Source organism: Pithys albifrons, chromosome 18, assembly GCF_047495875.1.
Source record: "Pithys albifrons albifrons isolate INPA30051 chromosome 18, PitAlb_v1, whole genome shotgun sequence".
In the NCBI taxonomy this organism is placed as follows: Eukaryota; Metazoa; Chordata; class Aves; order Passeriformes; family Thamnophilidae; genus Pithys; species Pithys albifrons.
Window position 1 is genome coordinate 1,481,037 of NC_092475.1, and position 16,127 is coordinate 1,497,163.

Sequence of the window (16,127 nt, forward strand, 5' to 3'; positions counted from 1 at the left end):
AGCTGTGCTCTCCATCAAGCAGCTGGCCAAGGTGTCGGCACAGGGTGCTCACACTGGGGCAGCCCCAGTACTCCCAGCATCTTCTGTGCTCAGCTGTCCACTCTGCCCTGCAGCAGCTCCAGCTGCAGTGAGCCCCACACATCTCCTGCAGCCAGGCTGGGCTCAACTCCAGGTGTCCTGGCGTTGCAGAGGGGTCTGGTTGCACACCACATCTTCAGCTGGAAGCTTGTTCAGGACTGGGTGCTCTCCTCCTTCAGGAAAACCTTCTGAGTTACTCATTTGCTCCTGGCTGCTGCTGTCTGATGGGTGGGATGCTTGGAGTGTGTTTTCTGTGAAAGGCTTCCTAAAGTATAAAGTTTTAATGAAGAGTTGGCTGGTAGGAGAGCAGTATCGTCTGACATGCTTGGTGCAAAAGTGTTGTTTAAAGGACCTAAGCACGAGCTCCAGGTCCTTCTGAGGCCTGGGAGTAGCAAGTGCTCTCCTATGGCATAGAGCAGAGTGATATGAAATCCAGAGAGGTGGGAGAGCATGGACTTGTCATCCCACAAGTTGATACACAGGTACCTGCTATATCTTCCAAGACCTAAAAAGAGGCTGGGACAAAAGCCAACACCATCCTTGCTCTTGGTGCCCATAAGCCTTGGCCCAGTACAGCTGAGCTCCAGCCAGTGCTGGTCCTGGAGCTGCTGTGGGAGCAAACTACACCTGAGGACTTTGGAGGGTCAGAGGCAGAACAGGCACCTCCAGGAGAGCTGTGGCAGCAGAGCCGGGTTCTGGCAGGGTCAGTGGGCACAGGGTGGGATGGGGGACACACGGCCAGCCCCGAGCAGCGATGCTGCCGCGTGCACTCGCCCCTTCCATTTTCCTTTGTTACTCATCCTGAGGGCCCCAGCACGGAAAACATGAAGCTCCCAGCAACAACAGCCCTTCCCAGTCGGATGTTGCTCACAGTGTACGTGCCCACAGGAAGCCGGCGGCTGCCCAAAGCAACAGCAAGATCAACACGAGCTCTGCTGCTGGAGTGGAGCTTTGTGCCGGACATCCTGGAGGGACACATCTGTGGGAGCAAAGGGACCCTGAGTGCTGTGCTGTCCCACTGCCTGTGCCCGTCACCATCCCCACTCCCAGTGCTCGGCCCTGTCTTGCTGCAGCAGTTTGAGCTGAACTCTGTCCATCTTCAAAGTCTGTCTGCTTCCACACACTGCAAACCTCCCAGTTTGGTCTGGGGTGTGGGCTGAGTGGGGTGTCCCACCCAGAGGTGCTGGGGTATCCCACCAGGGCTGCTGTGACTTGCTGGTGAGTGCAGTGCCCTTGAAAGTAAAGCAGGAGTCAGACCCCAAATCCCAGTGTGTGACATGGCAATGTGCTTGAACTCATACAGGAGTTCCTCTGTCTTGCCCACTAATAGGATGTATCTTGCCTCATTCCTGGCTGTATATCCTGCTCCATTGCTCAGGAGCAGTGCTCAGCCCAAGGACAGGGCTTGCTGCTCCCTAGCCCATCCTGTCCCATTCTTCTGAAAAGCAGGGAAAGCTCCTGGGTACAATGTTCCTTCCCTGCATGGGGTTTGCTTCATGGCACCATGTTGGACAGATCCCCTTCAGCTGAGATCCCCATGTGCAGTCCTCACTTGACTGACAGCGTCCCCGCTGAGCCCATTCTGCCTGGAGCAACAGTGGCTAATCCAGACCTTGGAGAAAGGACTTTCTTAACCTACTTAACTGTGAAGGCACACAGTTCTCGGGGGCATCCCTTGAGGCAGCAGGTTGGGAAGGCATCTGGGTGTTGGGGACATCCCTCAGGAGTGCTCCAAGGAGGGACCTCAAGGACATGCAGGCAAGCAGTATTTCAGGACACTGTCCCAGGGATAGGTAGGACATGTCTCTCCTCTGGATACTCTGCCCTGGAGTGGCAGGGACAGCACTGTGCCATCCCCAGCACTGCAGTCTCTCCTGGCATGGCACATGTCCTGCAGCTTCAGGTCACACTGCTGTTATTTGATGAGATGCCCACAATGTGCTGCACTTCACCAGTTTACCTGAGCTGCTGGCCTAGCAGAGCACTTTACAAGGAGAAGCAGCCTCTTGCCAAGTGCTGACCAAAAGCCAGGCTCCATGCCCAGGGCAGCCATGAAGTCCCACTCCACAGCTGCACCTCTGACAGCTGGCAGCCGACTGTGGGGCGATGGCATCCTCCTCGCTGTGCCCTACAGGGTCACTCCCCGCAGCAGGGTTGGGTGTCACACAGCTCCCAGTTCCCTCCCACCACCGGGGCTTTCCTCAGCCAGCCCATCCCTGCTCCAGGTGAATGCAAATACCCTTTGGCAGCCACGGGGGGAGCCCAGCAGACCATGGGCAGCCATCTAATGGCTGGCCAGTGCAGGAGATGACCTGTGAGCGCCGAGATACTTGTTTAGCCCAGAGTGCAAAATCCTCACTGTTTTCAGGACTTCTTACACCTCTGTTGGATTTCACCCCCCCAAAGCCCAAGCTCAGAGCCTAAACAAGACTAGCACCAGCAGCCAGGCTTTACTGCAGCTGCATATGACCTTGTCTTATTTTCCTTCAGGATATATTTCCTCCTCCCCAAGGTGTCCCCATGCTGTGCTGTCCCTGCAGCAGGAGTCAGCAAGCATGTCCCTGCCTTGCCTGAGTGGTCTGGGCTGGTGACTCCATTCCCATCACCTCTTCCAGCACATCTGCTCCTCCCGAGCAAAGGCCCCAGCCCGTGATAAACACCCTCGTTTCGGCGTCCTTTGAAGGCTGTCCTTCCCTGCTGCCAGGCCCAGGGGTGCAGCAGGGACACTGCGAGCCTGTGGTGGCTTTGCCAGCCTGGAGCACTGAGCTCAACTTGGGGCTGCCTCACGCCTGGTGCAGGCACTGCCAAGTCTGTCAGTTTATGCTGGTGCTGCAGGGAGGAATTTTGGGGGTTTCTTTCTTGGTCTGTAGCAGAGGGGATCACCAGGCTATGAGCAGCCAACACTGCTTGTGCCCCCACCTTCCTCCCCAAACTGTGTACCCTCAACTGATGGCAGGTTGAGCTCTGCAGAGCTTGGGAGTGGTCTCCTAAGGGGTCTGGGGGTGAACAGCAGGGTCTCTCTGGTGGCAGATCTGTGCTGGAAGCACCTGCTCGTCATGAATCCAGCCAAAGCCACCAAACCCGTTTGTTTGGCACAGGGAGAGGCAGTGCCCAGGCAGCACAGGGCTGTGGCATGTCCCCTCCCTGCAGTGGGATCCGGGTGGCTGCCAGTGGCAGTGGTGCAAGGAGAGGCTCGGTCTGTGCCACCTCCTTCCTCACAGCAGAAAAGAGCCAGCTCCTGGCTCAGAGCACTCCTCGAAGGCTGGAGGAGAGGTGGTGGGAGGGAGAGAGGTTGGGAGGAGAAGGGGAAAACGAGGGACAGAGCGTGTTTGTGACAAGGCTGCTCTGTGCAGTGGGAGGTGACGAGCTTTGGTGCATGGGAGAATGTCCGGCATGGGGCCGGCGCGGTGAGGTCCCAGTGCCGGAGGGAGCTGCTCCCTCAGGCAGGGCAGTGGAGCCGGGGGGGAGACGGCGCCGGGGGGCACCTTTCATGGCCAGGGACAGGGAGGCGGCTGCACAGCACTGCCTTGTCCAGCCACGCTTGCCTGCAGACACGCATTGTGTCCGGCCCTGCCAGATGTCTGGCTTGTCCAGGGCTCTGGTCGAGGCAGGGACCCTGGGAGGGAGTGTGGAGGGTGGACACTTTGTCTGGGACATAACGAGGTTTGCATTAGTGAAGGAAGACAGGAAATACAGCGTCTTAACTGGACCTTGTCCAGCCTCAGTGCACTGCGACCCTCAGCCACTTTGCTTTTTATTTTCTTATGCATCTTGGAGGCAAATGCTGGGCAGGGTCTGGAGCAAATGGGCTCCATGCTCTGGTCATATGAATGGTGTGTGCCCAGGGCCTCTCCTGCTGCTCAGCTCCCAGTCGTGGTGGGCCTTGCTTGCCCCTAATGAGTGCAGTGCTAATGCCCGGCCATGGCCCCTCCATGGGGCCCCCATTCCCACTTGGTCTCTCTAATTTGTGTTAAGTATCCCTTCCTCACAGGCTTTCCTCCTCCCCTTCTTCCCTCTTCTCGTCTTTTTTGTGAGTGAATAATTTATGGCACTTTTCATCTTCCTGGCTGTTGTTCCAGGCAGGCAGTGGTGGGATGTTCTGTGCCCTCCTGACAGCCACTCCCAGCCTGGGCTTATGGCTCCATAAGTGCCGGTGCCACAGTGGGCTGGAAATGGGACAGACCCTCCCAGGAGCCACAGGGTGACTCACTTGGGAGCAGAATCCCTGCCATAGCCCAGGCTGTGCCTGGCAGATCCATGGCAGTCCATGGCGGGGCCAAGGGTCACTGGTGGGACCTGACATGGCCACAGTGCCCAGGGCAGCCCAGGCAGGTGGGCAGCAACCGAAGGAGGGCCACCCCAGGGCCAGCTGGGGGTCCCATGGCAGTAGGGTGTGGGCAGGGCAGGGCAACCCCTGGCCCACCGCGTGGTGCGGGGCTGCGGCGAGGTTTCCGTGGGCCGCTGGCTCTTACATAAGCTCATTGTTTCCTGAGTCAAAAGAGGTTTTGTCTCCGCTCTGGAGATGTGACAGGAGGAGGAACAATTTGCCCCATTCATCTTTAACTCTGCTCTGGAGAGCGGTGCAGTGCCCTGCGCCGGCAGAGACGTTAAACCCAACCACTTCCCTGCTGTAAAATCTCCCAGGGAGCAGGTGTTGGAAATCGCCCCTTCCCCTCCTGATCTCCTCAAATCCAGCGCCACAGAAATCAAGGATAATCCAACAGCCTCTTCAAAATGAAAACGCTGAGCCCTGATTAATTCATTTAATAAGTGACTGATCCCCTCCTCCCCCAGCACTGTGGCCCAAGAAGCCATTTTGCTTCTTGCTCTGCTGGCCTGAAGCTGGGGAGGTGCTGGGACTGTGGCAGAGGCACAAGGCTGGTACCTCATGCCCTCCTTGTGTGCCTGTCATGACCTGGCCCCTGCCCTGGGGCCAAGGAGGGCAGTACTCCATGGCCCTTGAGGCTGGTGACCCCCACTGGGCTCACGCACACAGTGCCAGGGTCTGCTCCATCTCTCCTGCAGCCCATGGAGCCCTGGCTCGAGGGGATTAAACAGGAGAACGAAATACTCCGTTTTCCAACTGAAAGATCAAACCGGTTAGGAGTGACATTGTTTTTGCAGTTCCATCTGCTTCAATTAGGGCACGGGGGTGGAGCAGGGGGGCTCCCAATTATCCTCATTAGAGGGGCTCCTCGTGCAGCCAAGCTCCAGCCGTGAGCAGGGAGCTCACCAGGCTCGTGCTGGTTGATAATGAATATATTCATGGCTGCACAGCCTGGCCTTGCTCGCCTGCTGCTGCCGGAGCCCTGCTCCTGACATGTGCTTTGGGCACTGCTGGGAGATGCAGAAAATCTCCCCAAGCTCAGGAGCTTGGTGGGTTTTGCTGGAACAGAGCGTGGCCAACATGGCCCCATCACTGCTCAGCATCCTGCCCTTGGCAGTTCAGGAGCCCAAACCTGGTTCTTGTACCCGAGGTGGGAGCGCTCCTGCTGCCTCTCCCCAAGTCCAGCTTTGTTGGGAAGTGCCCCAGCTCTGCTGGCCATGGGCTGGAGATACCCCAGCAAGGCTGCCCAGGAAACAGCACTATCTCTGTCCCTGTCCCATCTGCTCCAACCAGGAGAATGCAGCTCCCTCCCAAGCTCATCTGTGTTTTCAAGCTGGCTGAGGCCATTCCCTCTCAGACCCAAGGACCTACTAGTCTGAATTTGTGGCTTTTCTCTGCTCACAATACTGAGATTAACCTGCCACTTTGTGTGTGAAGCTTCTGGGAGAGCATAAAGCATCAAAATGTAGAAATAAGAAAATATGTGTAGCCCATGGGTTTACAAACCTCATTTTTTATGGATGTCCATCCTTGGTATAAACTAAATTGTTCTTTTAGTAGATGCTGGTCACTGATATCAGATTCCATTTTCATTTTCTTATCCCACCTGGCAGGTTCCTAGAGACACCTTCCTCTTTGTTTGCAATATTTTTTGCCCATAGCAGACCCAGGGTTCATAAATGCAGCAGCATTGGGTGGAAACCTGACGTGCAGCTGCTGTGTGTGTTTTGTGCGACACAAAAGAAAACCTGAGACATGGAGAAATTGGGGCAGTCCAGACGTCACCCCCAGGATCCTGCCTGATGCCAGCAGCTGTGGGGAGGCTGGATGTGGATGAGCAAGGGCAGAGCAGGATGCCCAAAGAGAAGTGGGGGTGCTTAGGGCAAATTAAGGATGCCTGGGACAGGTTGGGGATGTTCAGGGCAAGTTGGGGATGTCCAGAATAGATTGGGGATGCTCAGGGCAGGTTGGGGATGCCCAGGGCAGGTTGGAGATGTCCAGGATAGATTGGGGATGCCCAGGGCAGGTTTGGGATGGCACCTGTTCATTCTTCTCCCAGGTGATGCTTCTCTTGGTGCCCTTGCCTAGCAGGGGGTTTGTGCTGTGGCAGGTCCCTGCCCTCAGCCTGGTTGTGGCGCTGATTGGCCCAGGGAGCAGCACTGTTGCTGTGGCTGTGCCTGGGCTGATGGTGGGGCCTGGCCTGCAGCTCGTGCCTCTGCACAAGGGAATAATTCTCCTTAATCCTTCCGAGAGGCATTGCTGGATGAGACTGGAGCCTCCCTCTGGGAGCCCCATCTCCCCTGGCGCAGAGAACAGAGCTGGGGGAGGGACAGCCGCCATCCTGGGCAGGGAGGCCTCTGTGCCCCCGGCCACCTGCCCTCTGCTGCTGGGGCCACAACCAAGCCAGCACTGCTCCTGCAGCCGTGCCGAGGGACAGCAAACCCCCTGTGGGCTCAGAGCACCAGAGCAGTGCCCTGGCACAGGATGGGTGTGGGGGCAGAAGGTGGCAGTGCCCCTGACATGCTGCCCATCCAGACACAGCTGAGCCAGCAGCAGGAGCTCATGGGGCCACGGTCTGGGATGCAGCCACTCACTGCAGCCCCACCACCACAGCACAGGGAGAGGAGACTGGAGCTCCTTGAAGGGGTGGCTTGGAGGGTGCCTATGGGTAGTGCTGGCTGCTGAGCCCCTCAGGAGCCCCACACTGCCTGGCATGCAGGATCCTTACCGAAGCAAGGCCTTGTGCCAGGAGCCAGCCTGTGGTGGGGAGGGTGACGCTGGCGCTGGCCCGGAGCACCCGGCACATAAACACCACCCCGGGGATTAGGTCAGCTCTGGTCATCGCTCAGACGAATAAGTGGATCAGTGCAAGGGAAAGGAGGGGGAGGAAGCTCTGCTGAGTGGGGAGCTCCAGTTTAGGGACTCGTGGGGCCAGAGCCACCTTGGCGCAGGCACAGGGCTGGGCAGCGAGCGCTGGCGCCCATGGCAGGGCAGCTGGGGACATGTGGTGGCACCCCCAGCTGGCTCCAGGGTCAGCTCGGATGCCCGAGTGTCCTCAAGTCTGTTTATTTTAAGGGATACAAAGTCCTGGGCTGCCACAGGGTCACACAGCACTCGCCCAGCCTTGCAGTAAAGTTTCCTGTGGGTGCTGGCAGGAGAAGAAGGAGGAGGAGGAGGAGGAGGAGGAGGGTGGGTGGCAGCAGCCGGGCACCATCATCCTGCACACCTTTGGACCTGGCACACATGTGCCAGGAGCTGTCAGCACGGTGCTGCGGCCACCCCACTGCCCCAGCCCATTGTCCCGCGGCCCCGGGCCGGGTGTGGGGACGGCCATCTGCTGTCGCTGCTGCCGACAGCTTCTTTGTTCCCTGCCCGGCGCACGCTGGTGCAGGAAGCGGCTCCCACGTGCTTCGCCCTTTCCCTCTCGCAGAGGCACCTAATGAAATAAAGGATTTACTGCGGCGAGGGGGAGGGAGGGGAACGGGCTGAGCAGTTTGAAATGTGCTTCGCCCCAGGGCTGGGCTCTCTGGCAGGGTGCAGGCAAGGTGGGTGCAGACAGTGCCAGGCGCTCTGCTGTCTCTGGGCTGTTCTTCAGGAGCCACCATGGTGGGAGTGGGCACAGGCAGGGAGGCGGTGCCAGGGGCTGCAGTGGAATATAACCAAGACCAAGCAGAGCCAGGCTGTGTACTGGGTGTGTGTGGCACCACCATTGCTAAGCCTCTGTCCTGTCTGGGTAGTGGGGGACGGCCATGCAGCTGCCATGGGGATGGCTCTGGAGCATGTGAAAACGAGGAACAGGAGTATCCATGTAAGGTGTAGGTCACTTGGGCTTTGAGTGGGACAGGAGGGGCATCGTGCAGCCCCTGTCCCTTCCCTGCAGCAATGTGCTGAGGAGGAGCCTTGCTGGATGGTGTACCTGCTGTGAACAGAGCTCCTAATGCTGCTTCCAGGCACTATGGATTCAGGGTTTGCCCACCCAAGCAAGCCTGTCCTCGTATTTAATCCCCATGCCCCAGCACTCTGCACAGCAGCGTGTCCCTGACCCACCAGTGCAGGAACTCGCCAGCTCTCACCGCACCCAGCCCCAAACTGGGCCAGGAGGACGGTGAGGGACCTGGCGGGGAGAGGCAGTGCCCCTTTCTCCTCCCTACAATGCAAACAGAAACCTAAAAGGACCAAATTCCAAAGTTCTTATTCAAGCCCAGGCACCGTGGCCGAGGGCGGAGACGCAGGGACTGTCACCTGTGGAGGGATGGGTGACTCGGGCATGGGGCACAGCAGCATTTGGTGTGCTCTGAGGAACAAGGGAGTGGGTCCATGTGACAGTGGCCCCGCAGCTGTGGGTGCCAGCATCTGTACCTCCAGCTGCTGCATCCCAACACCCAAAGCACAGCAGTGCCAGCCTGGCCTCCGGTGGCACATGTGGCAGTTCAGCCACCAAATGAGCCTAAAGTAGCATCAGGAAGGTGGTCACAGGGTACCATGGGAGTGACCACGTGTCTGTCCTTCCTTGCAGATGACTCCTCGTCAGAGAGCTGCAGCGGGAATGGCTCCTCCACCCTGAACCCCTCCACGTCCAGCAGCACACAAGGCGACAGCGCCTTCCCCGAAATGAACGGCAATGGCACTGCGGCCCCCATGGACTTCACGGCCTCTGCTGACGACCAGCCCATCAACCTCTGTGACAAGCTCACACCTGCCCACGTCACCCCCTCCTACCAGTCGGACAGCTGCAGTGCCGACGGGCTGCGCAGCAGGGTCAAGTACGCGGTGAAGACCACGGCAGAGGTATGGCCTGGGATGGTTTGGGAGAGCCATGGCCATCCCCCACATGCCACCTGCCCCAGAGCTGGGCACTGCAGTGGGCTTACCTCACCCCTGGCATGGCTGGTGCCATGGCTGCCATGTGAGGATGAGACTGTTTTGCTGGGTCCAGCAGTGTTTCCCACAGGATGAGACAGAGCCATGGTCCCACCAGCCAAAGCAGCCATGGGGCCATCAGGCCATTACAGGTTCCCAGAGGCCACCATGTCCCCCCTTGTCCCAAGCAGGCAGGAGGTGACACTCAGGGGAGATTGGCCATGTGTTCATCACCCTGGGGATGCAGGGGGCTGTGAGGAAAGGGGACAGATACAGTGAGACAAGGAGAAAGGGCAGGTGCTTCAGGTGTGGGATCCTGGTGGTAACCATTGTCTCTTCTCAGTCCCCCCCATACAGCTCTGGCAGCTACGACTCCATCAAGACAGAGGTGAGCGGCTGCCCCGAGGACCTGACTGTCGGCAGGGCCCCCACAGCTGACGAGGATGATGATGACCATGATGATCATGAAGACAACGATAAGATTAATGACTCGGAGGGGATGGACCCAGAGAGGCTAAAGGCCTTCAATGTAAGGAGGGCTCCATGGGGAGGATGAGCCTGCCTGCCCCCCATCTCGGGTTCCCACCACCTGCCTTCTCCTTTGCAGATGTTCGTGCGCCTTTTTGTGGATGAGAACCTGGACCGGATGGTTCCCATCTCCAAGCAGCCCAAGGAAAAGATCCAGGCCATCATCGAGTCCTGCAGCCGGCAGTTCCCCGAGTTCCAGGAGCGGGCGCGGAAGCGCATCCGCACCTACCTCAAGTCCTGCCGCCGCATGAAGAAGAATGGCATGGAGATGGTGAGTGGCTGCCCCAGTGCCCTCCTGTCGCCACCGTGGCTGGGACAGCAGGTCCCTGAGCACCCTCCCTGCTTGTGTCCCTGCAGACCAGGCCCACACCGCCTCACCTGACCTCAGCCATGGCTGAGAACATTCTGGCCGCCGCCTGTGAGAGTGAAACACGGAAAGCAGCCAAGAGGATGCGGCTGGAGATCTACCAGACCTCCCAGGTACGGTGCTGCTGGAGTTGAGGTGGGCAAGGGATGGAACTGGCTGCGTCCTGTGGTGGGGTGAGGGGAGAAACATTTGTGTGCAATTTGGAGAAGAATTTTTAAAAGTCTTTCTGAAAGTCGGAGGGGCTGCAGAACAGAGCCCCATGGTGTGTCCTGAAGTTCAGGCCAACAGGGATGGGGTTGCTGGTTTGGACTGGCCATGCTGCAGCTACAGGAGACCAGGCATCCCTCTGCTGTTCCTCCTGCTGGTCACAGAGGAGAGCCAGGCTCTTCACTGCAGTGTCTCTGTTTGCCCTGTGCAGGATGAACCAATTGCTCTAGATAAGCAGCACTCCAGAGACTCCACAAACGTCACCCACTCCTCCTACTCACTGCCAGCTTCATCTTACTCCCAAGACCCAGTCTACATCAATGGAAGCCTGAACTACAGCTACCGTGGCTACGGGTCCCTGGGGGGCAGCCTGCAGCCCCCTGCCTCCCTCCAGACGGGCAACCACAGTAACGGTAAGTGGCTGCACTGGCACCTATGGGAGCACGGGAAGCCCACCCACCCACTCTGCCCCATGCCCAGGCAGTGTGCACCAGGCCCCTGACACCCCACACTTGTGGGGCTGAGCTGGTCACTGCAGAAGAGTCAGGGGCTGCTCCTGCAGCTCTCACAGAGCCTGGTCATGGCAGCACCTCTCCCAGTGCCACACAGAGCTGGTCCAAAATCCCCTCTTGTCCTGCAGCTGGCAGAGGTCTCTGTCTGGCGGCTCAGCTCACCTCATCAGCGGGTGGTTAATTGTTGAACTGCACTTGGAAGGACAGTCTGGGTGGCACTGGTGGAGAGAAGGAGCGTCACTTAAAAAAAAAGAGAATCTGTACCAGCTATTAATCATTAACAGGAACAGGCGCCTATCACTGCCCTGATCTGCTGCTGGTATGAGCCGTTCTGCTCTCGGGGGATGGATCTGGGAGCTGGGGGCACAGCCAGCTCCTGCCACAGCTCAGGAGGGCTCTGAGGGGCTGGGTACTGCCTGGAGGCAGCAACTGGGAAAACAGGACTGATGCTGCAGGACAGGAGGGCAGAAGGAGAGCACAGGCAGAACGTGAGGTTGGGAGCAGGTGAAGAGAGCAGAATATCCTGGGCCTCAGCAGGGCACACAGGAAGGCTCCAAGCTGCCTGGTGACTCCCTCACACCTGAGAAGACAGTTATGGGATAAGGCCAAATGTTCCCTCTGGCTCTGCCTGGCAGCAGCGGTGGCAGGAGGGGCTGGAGCCTTCAAAGGCCAGTCCTCATCCAGTCCTTCAGCAACCTCTAGGCTGCCATCGCCTGTCCTGGTGTGCTCGGGGCTCCTGCCCTGCCCCTGCCCACCCCGACGGAGCCAGGATTTGGAAGGATGTGATTTCCGGAGGCCTGAGAGATGCCTGTCTGGGATTAACTCTTATCATCCCTTCCTAATACTTCTTAACCCTGAATAAAGATCCCGTCCTGGCCTCCAGCTGCTGAGACCTAATCCTCACAGCAATGGTTCCTCCCCAGAGGAGCACGGGCACCCCGACCCCACTGCTGGGCACCCTCCTCTGGCCTGGCCAAGCCACGGGCTCTGGCTCCTCCATGTGGGACAGAAAACCTGGAGGAAGGTCCCTGAGCAGCCCCAGGAGGAGCAGACAGGCCCTGGGTGCAGCTTCCTGCAGCAGCACCCAACAGCACCTCACATCATTTCTTTCTAGTGGATTTTTAAACTTCTGCTTTGCAATTCCTTTTTCCCCAAGCTCTTGCCCTTCCAGAAGGAAGAGAGTCCTGCAAGGACCTGTGCCTGCAGGGGTTTGCTGCCTAGAAGTGTCTTCTCCCTCCATCCCCCCCCTCAGGCAATTCTTGCTCAAGCCCACATCCCTGATCCCAGCTCCTTCCCCCTTGGTGAGCCAGGAAACGAGCTCCCTTTAGTGCTGCCTTTCCTGTCCAGTGAAATTGCTTTTGCATGAGAGCCTCCTCCTTCTTCTCCTCCTCCTCCTTGTCCTCCTCCCCCACTTTGAAGCACTGGTTCTCCTGGCGTGGAACAATTCTGGTGCTGCTTCTCCCACAGTGTTTGCTGTCCCAGCCCTCAGAGCATCTCCGTGGCCTCCTCTGGACCTACATTCCTCATGTTTGTTGCAGAGACAGTGACAGGCCTGCTGTGGTAGCTGTGAGAGTAGGAGCTCCTCACCTTATCCAGACACCACAGAGACCTTCCTGCTGGTGCAGTGGGCTGGGAGCAGTGAGTGGCTCCCATCGGGAATTGCAGCAGGATGAATACAGGCAAGGCTGCTGTGCCTGAGCTTCCCTCTCACCACTTTTCCTTGGCAGGTCCGACGGATCTCAGTATGAAGGGTGGGGCCTCCAGCACGGCGCCCTCCAACAGCACCAGCCGGGGCATGCAGGCGGCGCAGCTCAGCCCCACGGAGATCAGCGCCGTGCGGCAGCTCATCGCCGGATACCGGGAGTCGGCGGCGTTCCTGCTCCGCTCTGCAGACGAACTGGAAAACCTCATTTTACAGCAGAACTGACTCCCCGTGTCTGCGTCGCTCCTCGGTCGAGAAGACAATTTACACCTGCTAGAAAGAGGCTCCCAGCGATGTCCTGCTCAGGACCACCATCACCCTCCCGCCACGCCGCGGGTACATGTAGTTTTAGAAGGTGGAATTCAAAAGACCTGTTTTCTTTTACACTCCAAGCACCTGGGACTTCAGGCACAAGGACACGACCAGAAGCCAGCCCTGCAGCTTGGAAGGATATGGGACTCTGAAGGGCAGAAGGGAGCCTGGGGAGGTTTGGGGCTGCAGATGTATTTAGAATAACCTTTGTGGACCCAAATGTTAGATTCCCATGCCCAGATAATTTCCAAGTCTTAGGTGAGCTGAATCACGTATTTATTGAGAAATGGACCCTCCTCTCCCCTTAGTAATTTATTTTTCTGAAAATGGATTCTTTTGAGTTTGTACAGATTGCCAGTTTTTTGTCTGTCTGATCAGAAGGAATTTATTCCTGTGAAATAACACATTCCATATCACTACACTACTAATTTCCAGGCAGCTCTGCCTGTTTCTCTGGTGAACCCTTGTCCCACAGGGAGCAAGTTTGCCATCCAGCCTTTGATACTGAGGCTGCTCAGCCTCCAGTGAGCGTAGGTGGGAGCTGAACAGCAGCACAAGCATCCTGCTTAGGCCTTTGTTCTGAGGGGTTCCATAGCACCAGTGGGGTCTGAACCTCCCTCAGAGACTCAGCAAGCTCAGCAGACCTCCGGCTGGAAGGACATCTCGCACTCATTTAAGTCATTGCAGATAAGAGAAGGAAGGAAGGAGATACCTGAGAAACACTGTCTTGCGGTCACCATCCGTACTCTACCTCACACTCCATTGTGGGCTTCTTCCAGGACTGGCTGTGCTGGTCCTGGGGGTCGGTGAGTGTTGCAGACATGGGGATTGTGCTGAGGAGGTTGGAACCTCTGGCTGGGTCCTGCTGCGCCCGGCCGGTCACTCCGGTCTGTCCCAAACCACCCCGGGGCAGCACCGGGACATGAACCCCCTGGGACCCACGGGGGTGAGGTGGGGCAGTGCCAGGGCTCACCCAAAGGTGGGTTGGTGTCGTGACCACTCACTCCTGTGGGAGAGGCAGGCAGCAGTGAGCAGCAGAACTGACAAAGTCCTCTCCGGGGCCCAGGACCTTTCCCCTTCCCTGCTCACAGTCCTGGAACAAGCCCACAGTTCCCAAAGTGTGGAAGAACCGTAGTCCAGTGACCATTCTGCCCCGTTCCCACCCCTCTCCCCTATGATGCACTTCGTTTTGCTCAGTGCAATACCTACTGCCAGTGCTGCTAACCCAGGGACCTGCTCCAGCCAGGGGTGCTGAGCCCAGCCCAGCAGTGCCACATGTTCTGGAGCTGTGCAGAGACTGGTGGGGGTCCTGCTGCTCCCCAACCCCACAGCCCCCCCTGCCTGGCTGGAGTCTGCACCGTGAGATAGAGATTCGATAAGTGTAAAGCTGTTTTGTAGGTAGAAACTTTCTCTCTTTGGAGGCAACTTTTAGCTTGTTTCTTGGCCACTTGGAGCTGGCAGACAGGGGCTGCTGCTCCAGGGGCCAGTGCCACTGGCATGGGCTCTGGCAGCGGCTGGTCTGGCCAGGAGCAGGCCCGGGCAGTTCCCCTGTACCCTCTTACCCCATGATGCTCCACACACTGGAAGAGAAGCAAAACTTTACCCTGCTCTTGGTCTCAGAACAGAAAAGGTTCTGGCTCCCGAGGCCAGGCGTGCCTGGCCCAGCTGCAGAAGGGATCAACCATTGCATTGACTGTTTTCCCCAAACCTTAAACTTTCCGTAGCATTTGGAGAAAAGGGACCCAGCCCCTGACCACGGGGTGCAGAGACGAGGTGGTGGCTCCTTAGACCTGAGCCAGTGCTGGAAGTGGGAGCATCGTGGCCACACCCATCCCCTCCTGCCCACGGGGTGGGGGCCCTGGGGATGTCAGCCCCCTCCAGGGCTCAGACTCGCGCCTTCCCCAGCACTTCACAAGCCTGCTTGGTTTGTCCACTGCATCCTCCCATACTTGGAATTTATGTAAATATTTATTTTTGTGTGAATACCATGAAGTAACAAACCTTTGACAAAACCTGTAACCGCAGCCATTTGTGAAAGTCTTACCGTTCAGGCAGGAGAGGCAGAGACAGACAATCGCTGTCCCGGGATTCTCCCTCTCCACAGTCTCCCCCACGCCGGTGCCTCCCTCGCTCCCCAGCAGAGGCAGCGGAACCTTTAGCCATAAGTTTGCCATCAGTGTACTGAACCAGAGGTTACCTTGGGGGCTCATGGACAGACCACCAACAGCCACAGTGGGGTTAAGTTTTATTTATCCAAGGTTTAGCTGTCGTTCCTGATCACCTCTGAAGTTGTCTCGGCACCTGTGGAAGTTCAGGAGCTCTTACATGTGGTCAAACTGCTGTAGAGGACGCCGAGGCTGCCGTAGGAGGGTGCCCAACACCACCCTGTCCCAGCACCTGATGTTCATAACCTGCAGCTGAATGGTACAGACTCAGATTCCCAAAGCCCTGGTGACAGCCACATCTGGGACAAGTTATGAAACAAACAGGATTGACTCCGAATTTCTGTCAGGGATCTTTTTCTTTCTTTCTTTTTTCGGTGAGTCGCAGCGTTACAGTTCCTTTGGCATGAGCTCCACAGACATCTCCGTGCTCTGCAGCTGCTCCTCACGGCTCCCTGTGCTCCAGGACTGTTCACAGCCACATTCCTGCGCTCTCTCACTGGGCAGGACGGGGTCAGGAATTGCTAGTCCGGGTTCTCAACAAGAAGGAACGAGCAGGAGCAGAATACACCGGCGTTCCAGATATCTCAGAGGTGGAAGGAGAATGCTGGGTTAGCAAATGGTCTGGATGGTCTTGGGTTTGGTTAAGAGAAGCTGATCACTGGTCAAGAAAATAGATTGGGTTTTTTTTAAATTTTATTTTCTTTTAACACACCCACCCTGCCCTGGATGTGCAGTTCCCGTGCCGCTGTTTCTCCATGGGAGAGCGTTCCCGGGGTTGCGAGCAGACGTAACTTGTACCTCCCTGATCCCAAGGGCCACTTCCCTCCCGGAGCGGCCGTCGGATTTAGTACCAGTTCATGAAAAAAAAAATGCTGCTTTGAACTCAGAGGGTTAATATACTTTTGATTTGTAATTTTTTGTAAAACTTTTTACAAGGTAGCATAGTATTTCACCAGACACCAACTACAATCCGTCCATGGTCTGATTTTTATATAATTTAGTGGTGCTTTAGGAACTTTTGTTCGGTTGTTTCGGAGCTGCACAGCTCAGTTCTTCGCCTGTATCTACC

The 16,127-nt window shown here is 57.3% G+C and overlaps 1 protein-coding gene across 3 annotated transcripts in view; it reads left to right on the forward strand.

Annotated features, from left to right (window-relative positions):
• The window catches only part of NOL4L (nucleolar protein 4 like), a 58,807-nt gene extending 45,493 nt beyond the window's left edge, over positions 1–13,314 (forward strand). For all 3 annotated transcript variants that reach the window (XM_071572994.1, XM_071572996.1, XM_071572995.1), the window contains 6 exons: positions 8,922–9,193; positions 9,609–9,794; positions 9,873–10,064; positions 10,151–10,273; positions 10,579–10,780; positions 12,607–13,314. In XM_071572994.1, coding sequence (XP_071429095.1) covers positions 8,922–9,193; positions 9,609–9,794; positions 9,873–10,064; positions 10,151–10,273; positions 10,579–10,780; positions 12,607–12,806 — 1,175 coding nt within the window. In that variant the 3' untranslated portion in view covers positions 12,807–13,314. The remainder of the gene's footprint in view (positions 1–8,921; positions 9,194–9,608; positions 9,795–9,872; positions 10,065–10,150; positions 10,274–10,578; positions 10,781–12,606) is intronic.
• Positions 13,315–16,127: the final 2,813 nt, after the last annotated feature.